The sequence below is a fragment of the Coffea arabica genome, chromosome 7c, assembly GCF_036785885.1.
Source record: "Coffea arabica cultivar ET-39 chromosome 7c, Coffea Arabica ET-39 HiFi, whole genome shotgun sequence".
In the NCBI taxonomy this organism is placed as follows: domain Eukaryota; kingdom Viridiplantae; phylum Streptophyta; class Magnoliopsida; order Gentianales; family Rubiaceae; genus Coffea; species Coffea arabica.
In genome coordinates, this window is record NC_092322.1 from 4,345,568 (window position 1) to 4,370,112 (window position 24,545).

Below are 24,545 nucleotides of genomic sequence, written 5' to 3' on the forward strand. Positions count from 1 at the left end.
TATAATTTTATTAAAAAAAACTCAATAAAATAATAATCCATGAATCAATTTAGGGAGTAGATTGTTAGTAGCAGGGGAAAAAAGTGTAGCGCTACCAAACAGTAGGGGGCACGAGTAATAGGCAGGTGGGTTGTAGGCACTACATACGACTACGAGTTGCCGTAGCAGATACCGACCACTTCTAACATATATTTTACCCCCTGCTGCCCCCGTAACGCCCGAACCCGGCCCTCCGCCACCGTCTCCCTCATTTTTAAGTTTTATCTGTCAATCACTCACAAATTTAGGTATGTTAGACGCAAATTTTTTTTAGTTTTTATTATTTTTTTTGGGGCGGGAGGGCTGGGGGCGTTGAATTGTACGGGGTAGTAGAGAGATTTAGTGGGGATGGAATCCGTATAAATTAATCAATCAAAGCAATTATGTTGGGTTTATTTGAGGGGAGGATTGATTAATTAAAGGTGAGGAGGAAGGCTGTAGGAAAGTCGCTGGGCTTTGGGAACCGTGTATGCAAGCGTGGGATTACCTGAATCCGTACAATTTCTTTCTAATTTTAGTTTTCTTTTTTTTTTCCCCCTAGGGTTAGGGAGTACATTAGATTTTTTGCTTACTACTCCATGAAAAAGGAATGGGAGAGAGGTAACCGACTGACCGGTTACAGGTTACAGCCTGTGAAGGAGAGAAAGGTGTGAAAAGAAATTGGGTGGGAAGCCGTTACAAGGAGAGAGAGAGGGGGGGGGGAGAGAAAGTAGTAGCAGATGAAGTCGAGGGAGAGGGAGAGAGAGAGAGAGAGATTTAAAATATCACAGGCTGGACTGACAGGATAGCAGTAATGATTCGCCCTCCGATTAGGCGACCAATCTTGTCGTTTTCTGCCAGCTCAGCAATTCCGTGCGGCCGTTTTGATTTTCTTTTTACTTTCAATTTATTATTAGAGTACACCTAAAATTTTAAAAAATATATATATTAAAATATTGGGCCCCCGGTGGGGAGTTAACATATATCTCATAGCATAATATCCTTCCCACCCACACGAAAGCGAAAATGCTCGCCAGCCTGGCCCTCCCTCTCTCCCTTCGGTCAAAGCTGATCGGCTCCCTCTCTTTTCTTTCTTCCTCCTACCGCTACCGCTACTGCCAGGAGTGTACAGTAGGTAGGGACGCACCAGAGCTACAAAAATTCAATAAAATAAATACAGCTAAGTACTTCTTCGTCTTTTTTCTTTTTCTACCCGTTTTGCCACCTCCGATTATATCCACTCACTCTGTTATTGTTACGAGCAGCATGTACAAAAACAAAAAATTAGATATTCCCAATTGAAAGAGCCCAAAAGGCAAGCGAGTGCAATACCAACTGTAATGGGCTTAGGTCCTGTATGAATTGCCATCTTCTAAATTTTTTATTTAAAAAAATATAGTATTAAAAATTTATAGTAATGACTCTATCTATATATATATATATATAAAATAAAAAGAGTTTGTTGGCAAATGCGATCGCAAAAAGTATGATTTTTTTTTTTTCGGGGGTCAAAAAACTTCAATCCAACGAACGCAGGGAGAGAGAGGGAGCGTTTGAGAAAAAACGTAAAAGTGGAAAAAAGAAAAAGAAAATCAAATGAGAAGACTACGTACGATTCGATTAGTTTTTTTTTTTATGTGTAAATCAGTGCAGGTGGTCGGACGTGACGCGTGTCCGTTTGCCAGCTGTATCCCAAATCCCCCAATACCCCTCCCATCCCCAGCGCCCCGCACCCCTCTGTTCATTTCAACCGCTTGCCTCGAAATAGCGGTGCCCATAACGCCCACCATAACCAACTCCCCCCCCCCCTCGTCTCCCTCCCTGTCCCCGTTTCTCACCCGTCTAACCGGTCAACCCCCCGCTCTCCTTGTCCTCCTTCAACCCTATCTCTTCCCCCCTCATATATTACGGTAGAGTGCTACTCTCTACCCCTCTGTCTCTCAGATATATATAAACCCACAATCCCACCACTCCCATTTCCGTCCCTCTCAAACTCATATCTCTCTAAGAAACACTAAACCAAAACAAACTGCCCCTCTCTCTTTTCTCTTCTCTTCTCTCTCTAACTTAAATCATCTCTCTCTACTACCCAGAATATCCGATTACATGTTCTTCTTGCTTTGAGAGGAAAAAAAAAAAAAAAGGGCAATGGCAAATATAAACAATAATATCAGTGCTAGTACTACTATTACCGTGAGAAAAGATGCTGATCGAATCAAAGGTCCGTGGAGTCCCGAAGAGGATGATCTCTTGCAACAACTGGTTCAAAAGCATGGACCTAGAAACTGGTCCTTGATTAGCAAGTCCATTCCGGGAAGATCCGGCAAGTCATGCCGCTTACGCTGGTGTAACCAGCTTTCTCCTCAAGTCGAGCACCGAGCCTTCACTCCCGAGGAAGATGACGCCATCATCCGGGCTCATGCCAAGTTCGGCAACAAATGGGCCACCATAGCCCGACTGCTCTCCGGTCGCACCGATAACGCCATCAAGAATCATTGGAATTCCACTCTCAAGAGAAAGTGCTCTTCCATCACTTCCTCCGACGAAGCTACCAACGACTTTCCACTCCACCACCACCACCAACCCTTGAAGAGAACCGCCAGCACTGGGTCCGGCGGACACGTCTCGGGTGGCTTGTCCTTGAACCCGGGCAGTCCGTCCGGCTCCGACGTCAGCTCTTCCAGCCTTCCCAATACCTCCTCTTCTCACGTATTTAAACCCGTTGCTAGGGCTGGCCCCGTTTTGCCTCCTCATCAGGTGGTGGAGACGACTTCGGAAAACATTACTGATCCTCCTACTTCTTTGAGCCTCTCCTTACCTGGAGTTGACTCCACCGAGGCGTCCACCCGCTCAACCGACTCAACTCAACCAAAGGTTCCGATTCAACTCCTTCCTCCTCCCCCGCCTCCATCACCACCAGCACCGGTTGACCAGCAGAACGGCCGTAAACAAATAGCTTTTGGGTCTCAGGTTCAGCCGCAGGATAAGGTATTTGTTCCTTTCACCGGGGAGTTGTTGGCGGTGATGCAAGAGATGATAAGGAACGAGGTGAGAAACTACATGATGGGAATGGAGCAGCAGCAGCAGAATCTTCCTCAACAGCATCAGCATCAGCAGCAGCAGCAGCAGATGATGATGATGCACGGCGGGATGGGGATGGGGATGTGCATGCAGCAGGCCTCTGTTGCTAATGAGGGGTTTAGGAATGCGGCCGTCAAGCGTGTTGGAATCAACAAGATCGATTGAGGGTAAGATGTTGAAATTTGATCAGTTGAAGCTTCTGGGATGTTCGAGAAAGAAACGACCTTTGTTTCGGTTTCTCAGTCCCAAATGGGCCTTCATAAGAATGATGGAAAGAGACGATTTTGGCCTATGTACAGAAGAGAGAGGAGGCGTAGTAGGCAAGGGGGAAGATAGCAGAGTGAAGAGAGTTTGGGAAAGAACCGGGAGAGAAACAAACACCCCCCCCCCCCCCCCCAAAAAAAAAAACCCCCCTGCACAAAAGAATTAAGTTTATTTTCTTTCATTTTTTTTTTCGCCCTTAAAAAATTGTAGCTCCGGCAGTTTAGGAACAGAAAACATGGGACAGAAAATGTGAAGTACCCCAAAAAAAGAGAAAAAAAAAACCTAATTTTAAAATTTCAATCAATCTTAAGCTTTTTGTATGCATGCTCGGATATCACTTTACTAGTTTTGTGGATTTTTTTTTTGTTTTGTTTTGTTTTGAAAATTTTGGCCATTTTGAGTTTGATAACTGTGGGCAGTGGTAATGATTATTAAGCAGCCCGGAAATCTGGAAAGAATAATCAAAGGTGGGGGAACTGAAAGCAAGACGGTGAAAAAGTAGAGGAAAGTTTTGTCGCTGCTCTGCTCTTCTAGTTAGCGTCTATCCTATCCTACCAATAGCGATAGCGGTGTAGCTAAGAAAGAAGATTACAGCTGGGATCCCTGGTGACAGGATAAAATGGACTTTTTTCCAAGCCCAAAGGACTTTTGATAAAATGGACTGTCAAGGCAGTAAATTGCACCGCTACTGCTAGTGTTGTGAGAGGGACTGAATGGTGATAATCCCCCGGCCACAGAATTACCCTATCAGTAAAAAATTGTGACAGCGCATAGATGATGATATATCTGTGTTCTTTTTGGGCATTAGAGAGAGAGAGACTGAAAGCTGAAGCGTCCTGATCGGAATTAATTCTAGAATCATAAAATGTCGAGTGACAAATACTTGCTGCTACCTCTAGTATTAATGATGGATTTGAAATGGACAAATTCCATAATCGGATTATGGAAGGACTCTGTGGACACTGCTAACAGATACGATGGTAACCCACAACAGAGTAGCCACTTTTAATTGAAGCTTCAAAATCCAAATTATCTTCTCTCGCTTGAGTTGCAATGGCCAGCTCAACCATATGACCCATATAAGCAAAGCAATTATACAATACAATACTGGTAGAGATCCGATCCACCCTTGAGAACTTTCAAAGTCGCACAGAACAGAGAGAGAGAGTCCAGGACGTAACCGCACCAACTGCAATTTTTTACATATCGGATCGGATCGGATCGGATCGGATCGGATCGCTGCAGCGTGCGCGTTGGACTCCCCGTCTCTCTCATCTCTTCCGTGTGTGGTTCCGTGTCAACGCGAACAAGTACATGAACTGCGTCACCTTTGCAGTTGGGCTATTTTTATGCATCCGGGAAGCTCAAGGATTTTAAAGCAACTTGCAATTCCACAATTAAATATCAAAATCCAAAGAGGAGAGGATAATGATCGCAGCGCAACAGAATTTGATTGGGACACAAGAAAAATAGGAGATGTCGTCATTTCCTGATTTGATCAAGGTCAATGTCGCCATCAAAAATCGTCTGTTGGAGAGAAATTTACAGTTGACAACTAATAATGTCTGTCTTGTTTCTAAAAGCTATCCACAGCTCCAAAATGAATATGGTCCTCCTTCTACCTATAATATTCACAAAAGCCTGGAGGGTTATGGCTTCCAACTGAATGACTCCAGGCGGTACATCCATCCATCCATCCATCACGAGGGTGCCGCCGCCTGTGCTGCGCTTTGGGTTTCCGGGTGGCTGACACCCATCACAAACATAACTACAGATCTCCATTTGTTAACAAGTTGTGGAATGTCGTCTCTCCATGACCATGTTGGGGGATTTAAAGCCCGGATGGAATTGAGACAAACAAGCAGAGTACCACCTTCATGCAGAAGCACCTGCAAAATCATCAACAACAAAAAAAGGCAACATGTGAAAACATTTTGTTCTCAGGCATTTCTTATGGTCGGAGTATATACCATCTCCATTGCCTATAATGTATTGCAGCAGACCGTTTACAAGTTGATTCATACCGTTAACCACAATGGAAGGTATCCCAAAACTGACGTAAGAGATGCCACTACAATGCTACATAAAGCTAGGGCCACGTTTTGCTTGACCTGCAACGGGTGTTGCAGCCAATATTAGGTTGACGAAGCATATACATATTTGCAATGAAAAGGGAAAAGGAAAACCTACCAGGGAAGTTGTTTGCCAAGATTTCGCTATACAAAATGGGACACCAGAAATGTTGTCCTGGAGCAATAGCACATCTGCAACCCCAACAGCAGCTGCACTGGCCCGACCTGCTAGCACAATACCCACAGTTGCAGCAGCCAGGGCTGGGGCATCATTGATACCATCACCAACCATTATAAGCCCGCCTCCTGTCGGGAATATTCAAGGCAAATATTAATGAACTAAAATGCAAGAATTTGAGCAACACGATGCTTTGATTGGAATTCCAAGGTTGTAAAAACACAAAGCCTCGTGAATAGGCATACGGTGAGAGCAAGTCATTTGATGGAGTTAAAATGTTAAATCTTACATATAGCATAGAAAAAGTAATTTTTCATTTCAGAAGAATGAAGAAATCTTACATGTATAAGATCTTCACCACATATTCCAACATATTTTTTTCTAAATGACGCTTCACAAAAAAATTTATACTGCATAAATTCACATAGCATTCAATTGCTGATTCAGTGGAAATCTCATCTGGCCTGTGGTTTGTCCACTGCCTTGACTAAAAGTCAAATTGAAGAAAAGAAACCAGATATATAATTCTTACTGACGCCAAAAATATTTTACATCTCTATTAGTGGAAGGCAGCAGATGATTCAGCATGATGAATTAAACAGAATGTAAATATCACCTGTATTTCTAGATATACTTGTCACATGATACAGCTTATCCTCTGGCTTAAGGCTGCAGTATACCTCATCGATACCCACAGCATTGGCCACTCTCCGCGCACTTGACTTGTGGTCACCAGTTAACATCATTACACGGAGCTTTGCTTGATCTTTTAATACCCGGACAACATCAAAAGCTCCAGGTCGAGGCTTATCTTCAAAATGAAAAAGGGTCACCTGTAGTCCCCAAATTCAACCCAGATTTAGCATCATACGGTAAAGAAGTCTGCATAACAATTCACTACAACATGCGCATGGAGATATCCGATGCCAACTCATAATCCTAATTCTTATCTCAGAACTAAGTCACCAAACTTGAATGTGACTAAGAAAATCCACTAGTGCCCATTTCAATAGGTTTTAAGAGGTATCCAAATCCATTTGCAAAACACACGAAGAGTTAACTACATTTATTTAACAATTATGCATATCCAGGGAAAAAAAGCTTGCCTTCTTATTATTAACAGATAGAGCAGCTCGAACAAAATCGCCTTCGTAAGTAGAAGCGCTCACTGCATCCTTAATTTTACTTGATTCGTCTTCAGAGTTATAAAGCGAAGCAATGTAATCCACAGAGCCCAGCGAAGCTCTTAATGTTTTACCGTCACCAAGTCCTGGCTGTGAACATTACAAAATCCTAAGAATTAAATGATTTCGACCTGAATAAAGCAGTGACAAACTGAGAAGATCTTTAGGAAAGGAACTTAAATTCAATCGTCATGCCAGAATACTGAAACACATAATGAAAAATGACTACCATGAATCTTCAAAGGACCATGATGCATAACCCCATATAGGAGATACCCATGGCAAAATTACTTGGTGGAGTATATGAAAAGTTAGAAATTCATGCAGCATGTCTGTCGCAAGGGGGAAAAAGGAATTAAGTAAAAAATCCAGAATGTGAAGATTTTGATGTATTTAGTGCATCATAGTTGATAATCGAAGAAGATCACTAATTATTCCATTTTATGGTGGCCAGCATGGCAGAAGTTTGCAAATAGTTCCTAGAAGCACAACAAACTCAATAGAATACCACATCCAAAACAGAAGTCAGAGCAAACAAAGAAAAGTTAGCAGTGCCGGTAAAATGAGAAGGGCATGTGTTTGACCCAAAAATTGGATAACAGTTCAATCTCTAGATGTAAGTCAACATAAACAACTAGTTAACCAAATGCTAAAATATAACACTACCTCAATGCTAGATAATGTTGCAAAAAGACCTCTACCAGGCAAATTCTCAAAGCTTTCAACAGAAACAGAAGGAAGATCTTTTCCCACACTATGATCCACAACAGCTCTGCATCACAAACAAAAACAGCTAATGTTGCAAAACATAAAAATCAACAATTCATGACAGTTGCACTCATCAGAGAAGCCATTCAGACAGCATAGTTAAGCAATCTGAGGGATAAAAAACATTCTCCAGCTAATTAAAAACCTTCCAATTGGGTGAGTAGTACCCTTCTCCATCGCAGCAGCCACAGCAAGCGCTTCTTTTTCACAGCTGGGTACACAACATGAAGCAAGTTGTTTTTCAGCATTCCTGAGATGTCCATGTATAGGTTCAATTGCTTTACATGTGAACTCTCCAGTTGTCAAGGTACCAGTTTTGTCAAACGCAATAGTGTGGCAAGATGCTAGAGCATCAAAAACATGTCCACCTTTGAGCAGTAATCCCTGTAAGCCAAATTGATAGTGTAGAATCATATTAAGTCATTTTCAAGGTGCTAGTACACATTATAAAAGCTTGATGCTGCCATTATTAGAGATATTGCTCTTTAAAAAACCTGCAAACATGAAGCGTAGGTAAAAGTAGATCAATAGCTTAGTTCCTCATAATTTGTTTTGCCATCAGGCAAGGTAGAAGAACAAGATACCCCCATTCTTAGGACAAGAAGGGCTGGTATATCAACAGTTCTGTTATAATGGTATTTATATTCAGATACTTAAAAAAAATTGCAAGAACTTGTGATAAATTAGGTATAAATACAGTGGTTGACCCATAGACAACCTTTCAAACCATAATAGGACTTCAATGTAAATGTGTATGGGATAGCAAATACCTTTTTAGCACAGGCACTAATTGCCGTGGCATAGGCCAAAGGTGCTACAGCTAGTGCACATGGTGATGCGGCCACCATCAGCCCCAATGCCCTATAAATTGATCCTCTGCAAACTACAGTCATAAAATACATAACTATAACCCAGTATGCTATGAATTCATCCTCTGCATATTACAGTCAAAGGACATTACTATTATAAATGTGGACATTCAAAAAAAATCAAGGAAAAATTACTTCCAGAGCCAGGTCTAGGTCTGCAAAAGTCCAAGACACCATCATCTAACTATATTTATAATGCCAGAGCTGGTTTACAACTTCCATTAACTTGTTAATGATAGCAAAGTTTCAGTGCTAGTTGAGATAGCAATGTCATATGAGAAGCCTTTAGACAGTGTGAAGCGTCCTCAATTGTATTGATTACATAAAAGAGCAAAGAGCATAGTTAAAAGGCGACCGTGAATGTTATTTTTTAGTATATTTCAATTAACACATGACAATCGTTCCTCCTTAGCCACTGAACACAGTATACAACAAGACTTCATTGATCTACACAAAATTTCAAATTCTTCCTATAAAATGTTGCTGATGAAGAAATAGTGTAAACTCAACATGGATAACAAACGACCTCCACAAGTTCCTTATCTTGAGTTTTTAGCCCTCTTCATGCGATGGGCTAACAGAGTACGATTAGCTCAAACGAAATCTAGATCAAGGTAAGCATTTTGGATATTCCGGCATTAACGATAAAATAGGAAAATGAAGATCCTAAAAGTTACCTGACGTGCCAACCAATGGCCACTTGAAAATAAGTGGCCCAAGGAGTGCAACAGCTATAGACCAAAATACAACTGCTTTACTGTAGATCTCACCAAATTTATCCAACCACCTCTGGAGCTTTGGTTTGCTTAGCTGAGCTTCTTCAGTCAGCTGGACAATCCTGCTAAGCATAGATTCTTTCCATGTTTTCTTTGCCTACAGGGGTTGAAATGAGGAAGGAGTACGATGATTTAAAACAGCTTTAAGGTAAAAAAATCAAAAAACAAAATAAAAATTTCATCTTATCACAAACTACTGGAGACTACTATTATAATTTCGAACATGAGAATATGCCACCTAAAAGAACACATGGGAATATGTCCCATATGTCAAAAACCAGCAGGAACATACCTTACGCATATGTATATCTGAAAGTATTTACTTATTTAGTATTTTACTGGGAGTGTTGGAAAAACAGTCCTTACCTTTACTATCATCATACCGTCCAAGTTTCTTGCTCCGCCAGGAATGCTGTCCCCAGTTTTTCTTTCAATTGGCTTGACTTCCCCAGTCAAATGCTCAATTGTAATTGTTGATCTACCTTGGTAAACTTCACAATCCACTGGAACTGACTGTTTATATCAACAAACCAGTATCAATGAAGGTTCTAGACAGTCATGTAAAGAACACATTTGTACAAAAATAGAACAGAAGGAAACTAACGTAACCCAAATTCTGCATAAAACATAAGGAAAAGAGGAAAAGAGGAAATAATAATTGTGCAGGTATTAATCCTCAAAATGGAAACTTGGTCAATGGTGAACTGTCATGCCAAGTATGAGAAGCTGGGACAATGAACGAAGTTTTCAGTCTTGAGACAAGCAGTGAAGACAAAAACAGGCCTCTTCTGCTATGACAAAGTCAGGACAAGTTAGTTTTGAAACCAGAACACAATGTCACTAAGTGATTTTGACATTAGGCATGAGTTTTAGCTAATAAACAAGTATTAAAGCAAGAGGTTAAACTATTCATCATGATAAAATAAAACTGCAGGTTAGGCACATCTTATAAGCATTACACAATAAAAATAGTAGTACTACAATTTTCTAAGATCAATAAATTGCCTACAGAAAAGTATCTGAAGATGTTAGTGTGTGAAAGCAAAGAGCTCAGTATATTGTCCGATTCTTTTTCCACCCCACACTGATATGGTTATCCATATACATTCAATAGATCAAACAATATGAATTTCCTTTTTATTCTTCTTGTAAACATCCTTTGTGTAGGCAGTGGAACTTTAACAACAAAGATGAAACCAAGATTATTAGATAAGGTACCTACAACCTTCCTTTTGTAGTGCATAATACACTATTTTCACCAGCTACATCATCAAAAATCAAACAGAAAAGCATAAAATATTTCATTGACAAAAATTCACGTAATAAGATCTCTACAAAAATGAAAACGAAGGCAACAAAGAATCAAGAAAGAATTTAAGGGCAAAAAAATTTTTTATGGACAAATTAAAGTGAGGGACTTCAATGTCATCATTCACAGGGAAAAGTAGCAGATGAAGATAAGGCTATAATATTTTCAAGTACGAACCTCACCCGCTTTGACTAATATATATGAGTTAACTTCCAGATCATTCACAGGGACTTCGTGATATGTCAAGTCTGAAAAACTAGGCAGTTTTCCATATTTTGTATCCAACACGAGAGCAAATTCTGGATGATTCTCCTTCAACTCCTTGACATCAATCTTTGACTGGCTAGTAAAGTACTCCTCAGCTGCAAAATCCAAATATTCAACCTACAGAAACTTCATTTATAGCTAGATTCAAGCTTCTGCTATCTAATCTTGTACAAGAAACTTGCCTATATGAGCCAAATTAAACATTGCCAGAAGCAAGCCTCCTTCCAAGAAGTTCCCCATGAAAACTGATGCAAAGGCCGCAAGGGCCATTAGTACATGAATATTAATTTTCCCCCCCGCTATGTCCATTATAGCATCAAATGATGCTGAGACCTGACAGAAAAAAATTCCAAAGATAACCAATTTCAAAATACAGTAAATAGACAGTTACAGGTCCCTAGCCTTAAGTTAAGAAATCAACAGCATGCTGATAACAATAAATGCCTACAAAGACACACAATATCCAAACTAGTTTTTTAGTGCATAAGGATGATTAAAAAGTGTTGACATTCTATAACCTTCAATTCAATGCAGGGAAAACAAAAGGAAATTGCTGATTAACCTGTAGTGGCTTCTCTAATATAGGAAAGGTACAGGCTTAATAAGAATTAAAAGGTAGAATAGAATTGTGAAAACAGGGTCTTCTAATCTAATCAATTGCAGATATCCCCCAATGTTCCACCTAGGACATAATCTCAGAACCATTCAAAAAAAGATTAAAGCCGTAAGGATTTCTTGCGCTGTCATGAGATAACATGTAGCCTCTAAAAGTATTCAATGTCAAACACACAAATAGGGATTAAAATCAACTAAGAAAACATATTTTGCCCACTAAAAAAAGACAAAATGATAATCATGAAGCTTAGTTAAAGTATTCAGTTAGCCGCAATGAGCTAAAAAGGTCAGTTCATACACATCGATGAAACTTAGCACGATCATTCACTAACACAGTAATTTTCCCATTCAACCATTTGCACGAACAACAACTTAAAAGTCAAAAGGAACAAAATCATGTCAAAAATTGCTTCTTTTTAGCAAGCCATAGTTCATTTACACACACAAACAAGGACTTAAAGGTCATAAGGTACAAAACCATGTCCAAAACCAAGTACCCCTCTCCCCTATCTCCCTATCTTCTCTTCGACAAAAAGAAGATAGTCAGATAGGGGTTCAATTAAGTGCTTCAAACTCGCAGTCTTAATAGTAGCAAGTAATGAAGATTGAAGGAATCCAAAATGAAGAAAATGAGTATTACCCCGACAAGAGGAAAAGCAACGAGAGTGAAAACTTGCTGGAGAGTCCTGGCAACAGCCTTGGGGGCCAAGTAAGGGGAAGCAGCAGCCGCAATGAACAGAGCAGCGGAGCAGCAGCACAACTCCAAATGCTCTCGCAAGAAGTTGGCCAATTGGGTCCATTTGACCGCCCTGGCGAAATTCAGAAACGCCAACTGGGATTTGGTTAGCTTCACCTCAGACCCCACATCATCGTGATGACCATGGTGGTGATGGTGATGGTGGTGGTGAGATTCATGAAGATGTTCGTCATGGTGCTTGCAATTGATTGGGGTTACAAAAGTAAGCTTGCGAGGAGAGATTAGGGAGGGTTTGGGTTTGAGGCGGAGATTAAAGGGGGAAAAAAGTGAAAACTGGGGTTTGACTTTGATAGCTTTTCTAGTGATATTTTGGTGGGTAGGGAGGATCAATTGGGTGAAGGTAATTTTGGGTTGTAGACGAAAGGCTTCCATGTTTGAACAGGGCAGCTTGAATTAGAGAAGAGAATCAAATTTGTAAAGAAATCGACATCAACTAGGACATTGCCAGTGATTGAAGAAACAAACTGCTGGAGCCTGGAGGAGCAGTAACCATCCAAATTACGATCATAATTATAGTCAGCAGCTTCTCCCTTTTTTGGGTTAATGAAGTGTGGACTAGTAGACTATGAGTGATGGAAAGCAAAGTAGGTGGATACCTTGCCTGTGTATTGCACTAGTGAATATGGCACTGTGTATTACACTAGCGAATAGTGCACTAGTGTATTGCACTGGATGGAAGGGGAAGGGACGGGACGGGAGAGGGAAAGGGGGAGAGGGAGTGGGACTGGTGGGTAGGAGGCCAGAGGTAGGAGGATGGCCGATGGCATTCAGTTTGCACTTTGCAGAAGAGAGGAGCGCTCACTTTTTTTTTATTTTTTATTTTTTCCCCTACGATATAAACTGATGTCGAAATGAACTGAAGTAGATTTCGACATAAGCGTCAAATTGCCCACTCTATTTTCTTCTTTTTAATTTTTTTTTGAAAGAATTTCTTTTTAATTTTAAATTATTTTTCGATATGCTAACGATATACACTATAAATATATACAACATTAACCCTCTCTTTATTTTTGTGTATATTTGCTCAACCCTTCTTTTTCCCACTCAAAATCTTCTTTTGGATTTGATGAAAACTGCTTCCGCTCCTGAAATAGATCGATTTCCTAAATATTTTGATCCAAAGGGTGTGCTAGTGGTATCGCCATCTTTGCCACAGAATGTGCTCATTCATTCAGAATTTTTTATCTACCCCATTCAAGCCATCGTAAATGTCTTTTACCAGTTAGTAGTAGTCTTACTTGGTATTTCTGATTTTGATTTTACAGTTGCTTCGATAATATATATATATATATATATATATATATATATATATATATATATATATATATATATATGTATGTATGTATGTATTGTAGAGAGGGTTTTTAGGATAGTTAAATCAAGGGATAATTGCAAAAACCTCCCCTGAGGTTTCTGACACTTGCACTGACCTCCCCTCTAGGTTTAGAAATGGCATTCAGCACCTCTGAACAGGAACAATTCGTTGCAGAAACCTCCCATGAGGCTTGATGTCCCATTAAAAAATTATTTGTAGAAGTGAGATAATTAAGGATCAAGCAAGTTCAGGGGGTATAAATGCAACATATTTTTCATTTCAATATCTAGCTTGGTTTGATGAGTGTTTCGGAATTAAATGTAATTAAATTTCAAAATTATCCCTGATCTAACAATTCTTATAAAACAAAAGAATTACACATATGACAAATTAACATCTTCATAATTGTAACTACAATAGTTATTAACTTTTTTAATAAAATATAAGAAAATCATAAATCATAACAAAAATTAATACTAGAAAATAAATATAGTGACTATATTAATAAGGAGTAAATTCCCAAAAAGAGAGAGTTTTTAAACTAACTTTCTAAAGGGTGATGATTTTTGAGTCTCTTCCCAAAGGGGTGAAAAACGTGTCGAAGGAATGCGTTCTTCCAAATAAAAATGCAATTTTCAAATACGTTATTTTAATTTTCATAAATTTGTTTAAATATGAAAAATTGGTTAAATAACGTATAACATACCAACTCTTTATGAAAAACTTGCAGGTTTTGTAGTATGTTTTATACCAACTCTTTATGGAAAAAATTGGTTAAATAGCGCCCAAAGGAAAACTAGTATGTTTTGTATTTAACATAAATTAAATATATGAAAGTTAAAAAAAAATTTGCCTATAACATACCAGCTCTTTGTGGAAAACTGGCAGGTTTTATATTTAATGCGCTATTTAGCCAATTTCGTTGGTCTATGGAGCTAATTAACCAATTAGCGCATTAACTAATTAGTTAATTAGATAAACAGAAATTAGTTAATTAGACAATTAGTTAGTTAATTAGTTAAGCAGTTAATTAGTTTAACATACAAATAGTTTGTTAGTTTCAGACAAACAACACCTTTAGTTAATTAGTTAATTAGATAAACAGAAATTATTTAATTAGTTAATTAATTAATTAGATAATTAGTTAATAGTTAATTATATAATTAGTTAATAGTTAATTAGTTTAACTATGCAGAAATAGTTTGATTAGTTAATTAGTTAATTATTTAATTAGATAATTACATGAATAGAAATTAGTTAATTAGATAATTAGTTAGTTTATTAGTTTATTAGTTTAACATGCAAATAGTTTGTTAGTTTCGGACAGACAACAGCTTTAGTTAATTAGTTAATTATATAAACAAAAATTAGTTAATTAGTTAATTAATTAATTAGTTAACTAGTTAATAGTTAATAGTTATTTAGTTTAACTATGCAGAAATAGTTTGATTAGTTAATTAGTTAATTAATTTAACTATGCAGAGATAGTTTGATTAGTTTAATTTGTTAACAAATTAAACGTTGGTTTTGATGAAAGTACTCAAACCTTTCATCTGGCAAAATCAAATACAATTGGGGGTACTTTAGTAAATTCACATACTTTTACCTTTTAAATTAGCTCCAACTTTTTCTAGGGAAGGTTAATGCTATTTCAAAATTGATAGGGGAGGTCAGTGCAAATGTCAGAAATCTCAGGGGAGGTTTCTGAAATTTTCCCTTAAATCAAAATGTTTCTAATTCCACATTCTTTTCTTTTTTATAGAATTTTGAATTTTTTAATTATTATATAGGTTTACAATTTCTCTATCTTGTAAATCATTATAGACTAAATTATTTTATTCAAATTGTGCTCATATATCGACAGACAATAGGTAATCAAATTTTGGTTTCAACTTATTTGAGATATTAAATTTAAAAATTTTGATTTTGTATTTACGAAATAAACTTTTGTTAACATGTTAAATACATACATCTTTGAATTTTTTTACCTTTTTCATATACTTTATCCTATACTATAATATATAAGTATATATATTATTGTTTTAAATTGAAATATAAATTCCCTATAATATATAAGTATTCATAGTAGTATTGTTTTGAGTTGAAATATAAACCTTTACATAACACGGATCAAAATGCTAGTAATTAAGTACACTTCAAAGCAAAATTATATAGTTTTACTTAAGTGCTGATGTGCCAATTATCTTAACCACTAGATTTTGAGAATTGATAGAAGTCCAGTGGTATGCTTAGCTAAAGATTAACTCATCCTCTGAAATGGACCAGATGCAACAAGACAAATAGGTAATTAAATTTTGGTTTCAACTTATATCATGTAAATCATTATAAACTAAATTATTTTATTCAGATTATTATCATATATCGACAGAAAATGGGTAATCGAATTTGGTTTCAACTTATTTGAGATATTAAATTTAAATCTCTTAGATTATAACATAAGTTCAGTTAGTCCCCGTAAAACACAGCTTCATTACACGTACCTACCCGGAAAACCAAAAATCCTCAGAAAGAAACATTCGAAGGAAAAAGCTGAACTTTTATTGCAGGTACTCAGTAGAACAAATTGAACAGCAATAACTGGATATTCCTATACTGATAGTTCATAGGACCAGTTTTGGTCCTTCGAATGCACAAATCTATAGAGAGCATGCTGCTGCTTTCTCCATGTATCATTTCAACATATCCCAAGTCCTCCACCCAAATCTAACGGTATGGACTGTTATCCTTGATCCTCATTAGAGTTTGCCAAAAGCTATACAGCTTTACTTGGACGGAAGTTTCAAAAAACAAACAAATAAAGCACTGTACAAATATGGCGGTGGAGCTGCTCGGCCCGCTGGGGAAGTCCAACTGTTCAGAGGTGTTAAACTAACTATAATCATTCACCATTTACTGTTACAACATCTTGGCGGATCATCAATTGTCTTCCATTTCCAAATCAATTATCTTTCCCTTTTCCACTTCCTTCAGAAACTTTAGGGCTGTCATAAGCTGAAAGAAAGAAGGTGCCCTGGTTTTTCTGTAGAAACCTGCTATGACAAGCACCAAAAAGGCCAATAAAAAAGGCAGTCAGAATTGCATTACAGCTTTCAAGAAATCAGGTTTGATTCTTTCACAAGAGATAACCGCAGTGACACCAACATATATCAACACCACGACCTCCTTCGATGTAACTAAAAATTGATAGAAATGCAAAAGCATGATATGTGTTAAAAGTTATAAATTGAAAATATATACGCAACATGATTATTCTCATCATCTTAACAAATCCATAATCTAATCTTCCATAAGGATAGGAACCAGCAAATAAAAGATTATGTAAAACATACTTGAGAAAATCTAGCAGTTTCTGCTGGAGCTGAATTTGTGTCTCCTCTTCAATTTTCACATAAGCCAATAACTCCGGTAATTTTACTGCAAACAAGAGCAATCATGACAAATGCTCCTCTCCATAGAGCCAGTAATGAAGATAAAACAGCATTTGGCATCTAAGGAAATAACCCTACTGAAAGTCCAATTTCTCAGTAATTCATTCAATTTAAAGGCATTGAACTGAGTACACATGTTAAACATTTTCTTTTTCCAAAAAACATGGAATACCTCCCTCAAAGATAACCAGTTTCACTACTTAGCAACAAAAAGGTCCTCAATCTCATTAAAGCAAGTGAAATAGTATCAATTCCATATATGATAAGTATTACATAAGATGGTTGTATAAATAAGCATAAAGCATACCAAAGAGGCGCAAAAGATGTTCGGCACCATAAACACTAGATGGAGAAACATTATCTGAAATAGCTTCATCATACTGCTGGCGCTCCTTTTTATATAAAAGCATGACTCTTAATGCTTTGTCAAAGTAACACCGCAGTCCATTTAGAATTTCTCCAACCGAATCAGTCATCCTGAATCCAGAAGAAACACATTCATGGGGATAATTCACAAAGCAAATCGCATGCCCTTTAAAAATCACTTCAATTTTTACCAAATGCGCAAAATTTGACATAAAAGTGCTCAATATCAACCTTGTCAAAACATGGTTGAGCAACATTGCAAACAGAATCTGATAGATTTTTAAAATGCTCAGATATGCACTAGTCAATTATGCACGGTAGGCACTGAAGCTCAGTTGGTCAACAACTGAAGTTTCATAAATACAACAGGAATCAACAGTAAGTGTTGTAGAAAACATACACAGAAAGGTCACACTTCATACAAAGCCCAAAGGTGTAAAGGAAACTTACATGCCATCCTTTTTTGACCTGTAATCAAGGTACTTTGTCAATATATCATCAATTGTGGGGGATCGTGGAAGTTTTACCAACTGCAACCGAAAAAAATAAATCAATCTCTATGAGAACTGCCACGCCCAGCACTTTAATACAGAAACCTAAGCCAAAAACTAAACTACTTCAACTCGAGCATAAGAAGCAGAGATGTAAAGCTTTGCAATTGTCAAAGTTGCTTGTCCTGTAGTGACGATATTTTTCGTTTATGGACAAGGAAAGGCAGAGTCAGCACAAAATCATAAGATAGAATTACTGAATGCTGAATAAAACATTGATACAATATCATTCAGACTGTATAACAGCATGCCTAGTAGTCATCTGGCAAGCCTTATTATTGGTGTTGGGTCATGCTACTTAATTTTCTTTTCCATGCAACTGCCATTGTTATGAATTCTCTTTTAAGAGAGAGAGAGAGAGAGAGAGAGAGAGGACCTTATTCTGCTGAGTGACCAACTCCCAATCATCAACCAGTTGCTTCTTCAAAGTTGATGGAATTTGAATCTTAATGAGTTTCTCTGCAGATACATTTTCCTTCTACAAATAAACAAATTCAAACTTCATCAATCAATCTCAAAGACAACTCTCACAAGTAATTGAAATGAAAACCAACTTAACCCAAGGAAAAACCATATAACAAGATATGTAAGAGGAAGCGAAGAACTAGCAAAACAGAGAACACAACCATACAGTGAAGACAAAAATACCCCTGCATTTGAACCACCCAATCAAAGTTAACAGACTTACAAAGGAACAATTAGTTTGAGTCTGAGGGTTGAGATCAAACGTTTTAGAAAGGTGACAAACATGCAGGCCTTTTGGCCCAAAATCCTCAGAACGGAATCTAAGAATTCAAAAGAATACAGGGTAATTTAAAATGTTTTAGTAAGTAGGAAACTCCAAGTGACAAATGGAAATGAGAACAAAACAGCTTTGGGCAAGTATGAGAGAATGGCACTATCATACTATAGGAAAGATAAACAGACATTTTGCATATAAAAACAATAGACTGGAGCAAACCTCTGGTCCTGAATCAGCCTTACGCTTCTTTCCTTTTGATGCTGCAATATTTCAAGGGGAAAAAACGGAACACGGAGAAATTAAATCCCTTTAAAGTACATATATCACAAGATTGCCTAAAATATGGTGCAGCCCAAACTTTTTAAATCATTATCAACAAACTATTTGCCTTGAATTTTAGCAATCCTTTGCATCCCGCTTACTGAATCACATCATGAATCTTAGTAAATTCCAGAAAAGGCTTTATCTGAAAAGAAGCCATTACACGAGTATATTGACCAAATTACTATACTTTATAAGCATATACTCAGTAAAGCAATGCTACTCACAAAGTTTAGAACTTCTTGAACAACTGCTGCTAAAAACAACAACAAATTATGTCCAACAGGAGCTTTGTTTTTCAGGAAAATATCAGGTAAGCACATGGAATAATAAACAAACAACAAAAAAAAGGCAATATGGTATATTTGCCATTAGGCTACTTCAGTGCCCGAAACTCCACCCACTCAACTTGACAGCATTATTATCTGCTTTATTATGACAGAGATAAAATTATCAAATGAAAAACAGAGTTCGGAAGCTCGAGTAATACTAAACCCCTGACTTTAGAGACTAATATGGAATTCTACCTTAACCAGTCACTCCATCTTTCCAGTTACACATAACCTACTTCATAACAATATTAATACCTTAAGATGGTGATGCCCAAGGTTCCAATACAAATATGCAAACATCACCAAATATCCAGAGAGAGGAGATTTTTCTTGGTGCAGTGGACAAAAAAAAAAAATTATTAAGCTAAGGTCTAAAACAGCAAGCCAACAAAATCCAAGAAAGATGCACTACCAGTGTTCTTGATTTCCTCCTTATCCACTTTCGTATCTGTTGAATTCAACAAACAAACAGCACACAGAATGTAAGAGAACCATATAATTAAGCTTTCAAAGAATATACAAAATTGGCATTTTACCACAGCTGAAAGAAAATCAAAAAATCAATTTTATTTCAGCTACATTTGTAACTGACACAACAATCTTTGCATCAGCTGTCCATTCATCAAGGTACTTCGAATATTTTGCATAAAACAAATGTGAAAGGAAAGCACAATGTGCTACAGATATATACATATGCACATGTCAGCATGTGGTTGGGCGAACATGTCAATATGTTTGTACAGATGGACGAAGTATAGATGTACAGATGGTGTAGTCTTATATATGTGGTTTTTCCTGCAGTTGGCTTTAAAACACAGATAGTGTAACATACCTGCAGAGGTTTTCGGTTTCGATTGTGTTGATCGACCTGATTTTGTGTTCACTCCTTTTTTCTTGTCAAGAGCCTTCTGCTTCAAAACATTTTCTTCGGTGTATTTCATCAGGCGCCCCGCATCTACCCATTCATCCCAACTGTTGACCCACCAAAAAAAAAAAAGAAACAAACAAATGAACTTTACAGTTGGTTCACAAATCCCACACAAACATTGCCTTTCAGTAGAACATTTTCCTTTCTTATCTTCCCAGGTAAAAGTTACACCAAATACATTGTCCAGACTCTCCTATTTCCCTACACATTTCTGTATCAAACACATATGAAACAAGCATGATATTTTTCTGGATAAAAAACGTAGTATGTTTAGCACACAAATAAATCTCCAAATTCTTGTGCCTGAGTCTTAAGCTAGTAGATTGATCAAGTACAAAAAGCTTATGTATATTTCAACACTTGATTTCTTAAGCTCCTTCTCTAGCTCTATCAATGTATATAACATGGGCACAAACAATATAGCCAAATGCTAGTCAAAACTCCTGCTACAAAAAACATATTGGCCCCATTCACAAGGCCAAGTTAGATACAAACCGCCTTAACATGGGAAATAAAACACGAATGGCTTTTTAAGCACGTATTCTTAGGATAAAAGGCTGAAGAAAGCTGGGCAGCTACTCTAGAATTTAGTCAGAATGACAAGTCATACTCTGTATATACCTCCAAAAATAGTTTTCAAAGAAATTTGATTTAATTACAACACATACTATTTCAGGGCTTCATTGTATAACTTCTCAGAGTCAAAACCACATGAAGAAACCTAAATGGAAAAGGAATGTCTAATCAGGAAACACAAGACCCAACATCTAACTCGGACAAATTCTAATAGCCAACACTGATGTGCATCTCATATCTCATAGAGCACAAGTATCCACATTTGACGTAATGACATTACATGAGAGCCCCAGAAAATGGCAAGAGCAAATCGAAAGAAATGGGTCAGACTTCAATGGAATAATTAAAACCATTTTTGAGCTTAACAATTCTTTAGAAGCAACTCACTTCTTATTCCAACCCTGTAAAATAAAAAAAAGAAGTGTGTTAGGTTGATGGCTAAAACACAAGCTCTGCTGAAGGCAAACAAAATGAAAACATGGATAAAAGTATTATCTATTGGACTTACAAGGTAATGGACAAAGTATCTCCACTCATTTTTGCGGACTTCAGCTTTTTGAACCTACAAATTGGCAGGTAGAAGTTATAAATAGCCCTTGGAGTGCTAATGGACAAACTATAAACTATCAAGAGAAATGCTAAATAAAGAATCTTTACAATGAAAAGAAGCAGTTCAAACAATATAGAGGCATTAAAACACACGTACTACGTGCAAAACAAGGGTATTCAAAGTGTTAAGCTCATTTTAAAGAATCCAATGCACATAGTTACCAGATCTCAGCTATATTAGAAGTAGTAAGACTAAAGCAGTTCTAAAGCATTGATTAACCCTGTAGGAAAAAAAAAGAAGAAATTAGTTCACCCAAAAGCTCATTTACACTTAATTATTTGCCCCTAAACCCTAGAGTAATGTCTCTACGCCAATAGTTCCAAGTCTCGGAAATGGAAGCGAACAGAAAATTCATACTACATTCAGAAATTTATAACAAAAATCCACTAGACGATCTCAAATCCTAACAGAATTCCAAGAAATAGATGCATAATCAGGAATTTGACATTAATAAATTGAATAGAACAATATCGCAAGAGCAAGATTCGCAAACCAAAACTGAAATTACCACCAAACCCCCGCACAAAAGTTGACTATATTTAAAATTAAAAAAAAATAATGGTATGGAAATTTCTATTCTGAAAATAGAGAAAATTAGGGTTTTAGGGCATGCCTTGGCTTCGTAAATTTTAGGGCCATGGTAAGCTAAGACTTTTTCGCCTTCGGAGAACAGACAGGACTTCTTTGACTCCGGTACGTCGCCAGATGAGTTCTCGCCGTCGCTAGCTGAGTCATCCTTGGAACTCACCATTCCCTTCTTCGTTTTACGCTTTTTCCCTATCAGATTTATATCTTGACTAGAAGGAACAAGAAAATATGGGGTTTTAGCAGCTGAGGTTGCTTGCTTCAGTCCTTTGGCTGCGGGATAACCTAACGCCAAACAAGAGCGCTTGAGCGTCAGGTTTGGAATGGTTAGCCGCGGCGGCGTACGGTGGCGAATTAGTGAGTAAAAAATTTACGTTTCCCACCTCTTTCTTGGTCCGTTCAAATGAGGCACGAGTGGGTAATCCCCGCGTCACGTGCGTGCTGTGCCTGTATGCCTCTATGTTGCTTTTCTATGGGTCTCCCTCCGCCCATGTTACATGTGCTAGTGATTAAGGCTCACCCAGTGATAATAATAAACGGTTTGTATAGTGAACTCGTTAAAATGTATTTTCATATTAAAATTTTAGAAATATAAAATTAATTAAAAAATTATATAAATATAAAAGAAAACAATAATTATTAGTGTGTATATACATGATTGATTAGGTGAAATATAGGTGTATTAACAAAAATTATAGAGTACTCGTTAGTAAAATTTCTAGTCACCCGTTAGAAAAACACCTTAATAAAAAAATATTAAAATTTATTAGAATAATTTTTTTGGTCAGACAATAGTAATAATTTAAAATAGTTAAATTGTTGTAATTTAAAATATATATATATATAATTTTTGGAAAAGTGGTGGTTAATTCAATACATATGAATTTTCCTCGCAGACTATTCCTCACCCTCCACAACTTACTGGTAATAAGGTTCGAACCAATGAGCTAAGGCTCCATTTTCAATAACCTCAACCATCAGACCAAGCCTTGGAGGGCAATTCAATACATATGGAATGATTGTAGAAAAGTGAGTAATTAAAATAATTTAATTCTCTTTAGAAGTAAGGACACATTAGACAATGTATTAAAGACATAATTTGTTTATCCCAAATTCCTCCCCCTCACTCTATGTTGGATTAGTCCCGATCTCCAACATAAATAAATAATAACAATGATTGATCTTTTATACATCAATAGTATATATACTTTCAACCTTAGATGCACGACACATAATTCGAATTTGAATTTGAAATTCAAATTTTACATGTAGCATATATCTAACCATGATGGTGTATATATCATCAGTGTATATAAGATTTACTTTAATAATAATAATATTTATTTGCAAATAAACAAATAAAAAAATTTAATTCAAAAAATCTAAATGCAAGGTGCAATAAGTATGTCTATTAATATACTGAAGTTTAAGTGCACTAACAAATGCTAATTGCACACCAGTTAAAGAAATCCATAATCAAAGTAAGATGACCATTTTTAACTTAAATTGATAATTTGTTATAAACATCATAGTACTTGTTAGGCTCACGAGTACGAGAAAATTCTCTAAGCATGAGAGCATGCCTCGCTCCCGCGTGAATGGTCCAGCGGTAGCGCCTCTCACCGGTGATCCTTAAGGTCCCAAGTTCAAATCTCCGCTCCGCTGGATTTCTCCGCGCACTTATCGCGTTCGGGTCGGGTTGAGCGTCGGGGCCGGACCGCAAGGGATTAGTCGGGCCCCATAAGAATTGACTCGTACACTCCTGTGTTTGACAAAAAAAGAAAAAAAGAGAGCATGCCTCGCCTGAAAGCTGACACAAGCATTACAGGTCCATACAGTTGACGTCAAAATCAAAAGCCTTTGGCCTTTGGTGAACCTTAACTTGTGGAGAGAATTTCTTAACAATTTAGTGAATAAATTTTAAATTAAAAAAAAAAACAGAGCAAAAGAAGAAGAATATGTTGTTTAACATGTACGCATAGAACAACAAAATAGGGAAAAGACAGATAGGAAAGGCCTGATGAAAAGAAATGCAATTGCGCCAGAGTTTTTTTTTTTGTTAAAAAAAAAAAAATGTCAGCGAGATCTTTGATTTTATCATGTCGCCTCATGCAGGTGTTTTTGAGTTGTACAATCTCCATGCATCATGCCGCGGGGTTTACGAACGATTTACAATGGAAGAAATCATTTTTGTTCTTAAAAACTACTACTACCACAGTAGAGCGTTAAGAAGCAATAGCTTGTGACAGAAAAATGCAAGCAAGCAACAGAGAGAATCCTGCGATGCGAACTTGTACGCTAATGTTTAGATCTCCGGGCTTCTTTTTTTTTTTTTTTTTTTTTTTGGGGTCTGAGTCACAAGCCATTATCTCTAACTCCGCAATATGACTTTCGACGAACACCTTCAAAGTTACGTTTTAATCTTGTGGGGGAGATCAACTTGAACTGGAAGGGAAGAAATAGTAGCGCTTTCACTCAATTCAATTATTTATCTACGTATAATTGTTCCACCGAAGATGGAGTCGGCGGTAATCTGCACAGTCGTATCATGTATGCATGCATATACATACATGTGCAGATAACATGGTTGGTACTGCTTCTGAGATGAATTA

General features: G+C 37.2%; 3 protein-coding genes across 5 annotated transcripts; 1 reads left to right on the top strand and 2 right to left on the bottom strand.

Annotated features, from left to right (window-relative positions):
- The first annotated feature begins 1,829 nt into the window (after positions 1 to 1,829).
- Positions 1,830 to 3,687, top strand: LOC113699058 (transcription factor MYB44-like). The gene has a single exon (XM_072057249.1). It carries the CDS (start codon positions 2,167 to 2,169, stop codon positions 3,262 to 3,264), a length of 1,098 nt encoding a protein of 365 aa, XP_071913350.1. The 5' UTR covers positions 1,830 to 2,166; the 3' UTR covers positions 3,265 to 3,687.
- Positions 3,688 to 4,792: 1,105 nt separating this feature from the next.
- Positions 4,793 to 12,993, bottom strand: LOC113698933 (probable cadmium/zinc-transporting ATPase HMA1, chloroplastic). Of its 2 annotated transcripts, none has more exons than XM_027218912.2 (13): positions 12,042 to 12,993; positions 10,969 to 11,119; positions 10,697 to 10,881; positions 9,577 to 9,723; positions 9,112 to 9,307; positions 8,336 to 8,448; positions 7,711 to 7,949; positions 7,464 to 7,569; positions 6,720 to 6,887; positions 6,230 to 6,446; positions 5,554 to 5,741; positions 5,388 to 5,474; positions 4,793 to 5,252 (listed from the first exon to the last, which is right to left on the bottom strand). In XM_027218912.2, the coding sequence occupies exons 1-13, from the start codon at positions 12,528 to 12,530 to the stop codon at positions 5,064 to 5,066; spliced, it is 2,475 nt and encodes an 824-aa protein (XP_027074713.2). In that variant the 5' UTR covers positions 12,531 to 12,993; the 3' UTR covers positions 4,793 to 5,063. The 2 variants fall into 2 exon arrangements, with proteins under 2 accessions (XP_027074713.2, XP_071913349.1); XM_072057248.1 differs by having other exon boundaries at positions 10,969 to 11,031; positions 12,042 to 12,343.
- Positions 12,994 to 16,009: 3,016 nt separating this feature from the next.
- On the bottom strand, positions 16,010 to 22,434 carry LOC113699409 (protein MRG1-like). Of its 2 annotated transcripts, none has more exons than XM_072057250.1 (11): positions 21,962 to 22,434; positions 21,247 to 21,300; positions 21,126 to 21,139; positions 20,067 to 20,206; positions 19,647 to 19,682; positions 18,801 to 18,841; positions 18,216 to 18,317; positions 17,739 to 17,818; positions 17,230 to 17,399; positions 16,824 to 16,908; positions 16,010 to 16,526 (listed from the first exon to the last, which is right to left on the bottom strand). In XM_072057250.1, the coding sequence occupies exons 1-11, from the start codon at positions 22,097 to 22,099 to the stop codon at positions 16,433 to 16,435; spliced, it is 954 nt and encodes a 317-aa protein (XP_071913351.1). In that variant the 5' UTR covers positions 22,100 to 22,434; the 3' UTR covers positions 16,010 to 16,432. The 2 variants fall into 2 exon arrangements, with proteins under 2 accessions (XP_071913351.1, XP_027075564.1); XM_027219763.2 differs by having other exon boundaries at positions 16,010 to 16,523; positions 21,962 to 22,432.
- Positions 22,435 to 24,545: the final 2,111 nt, after the last annotated feature.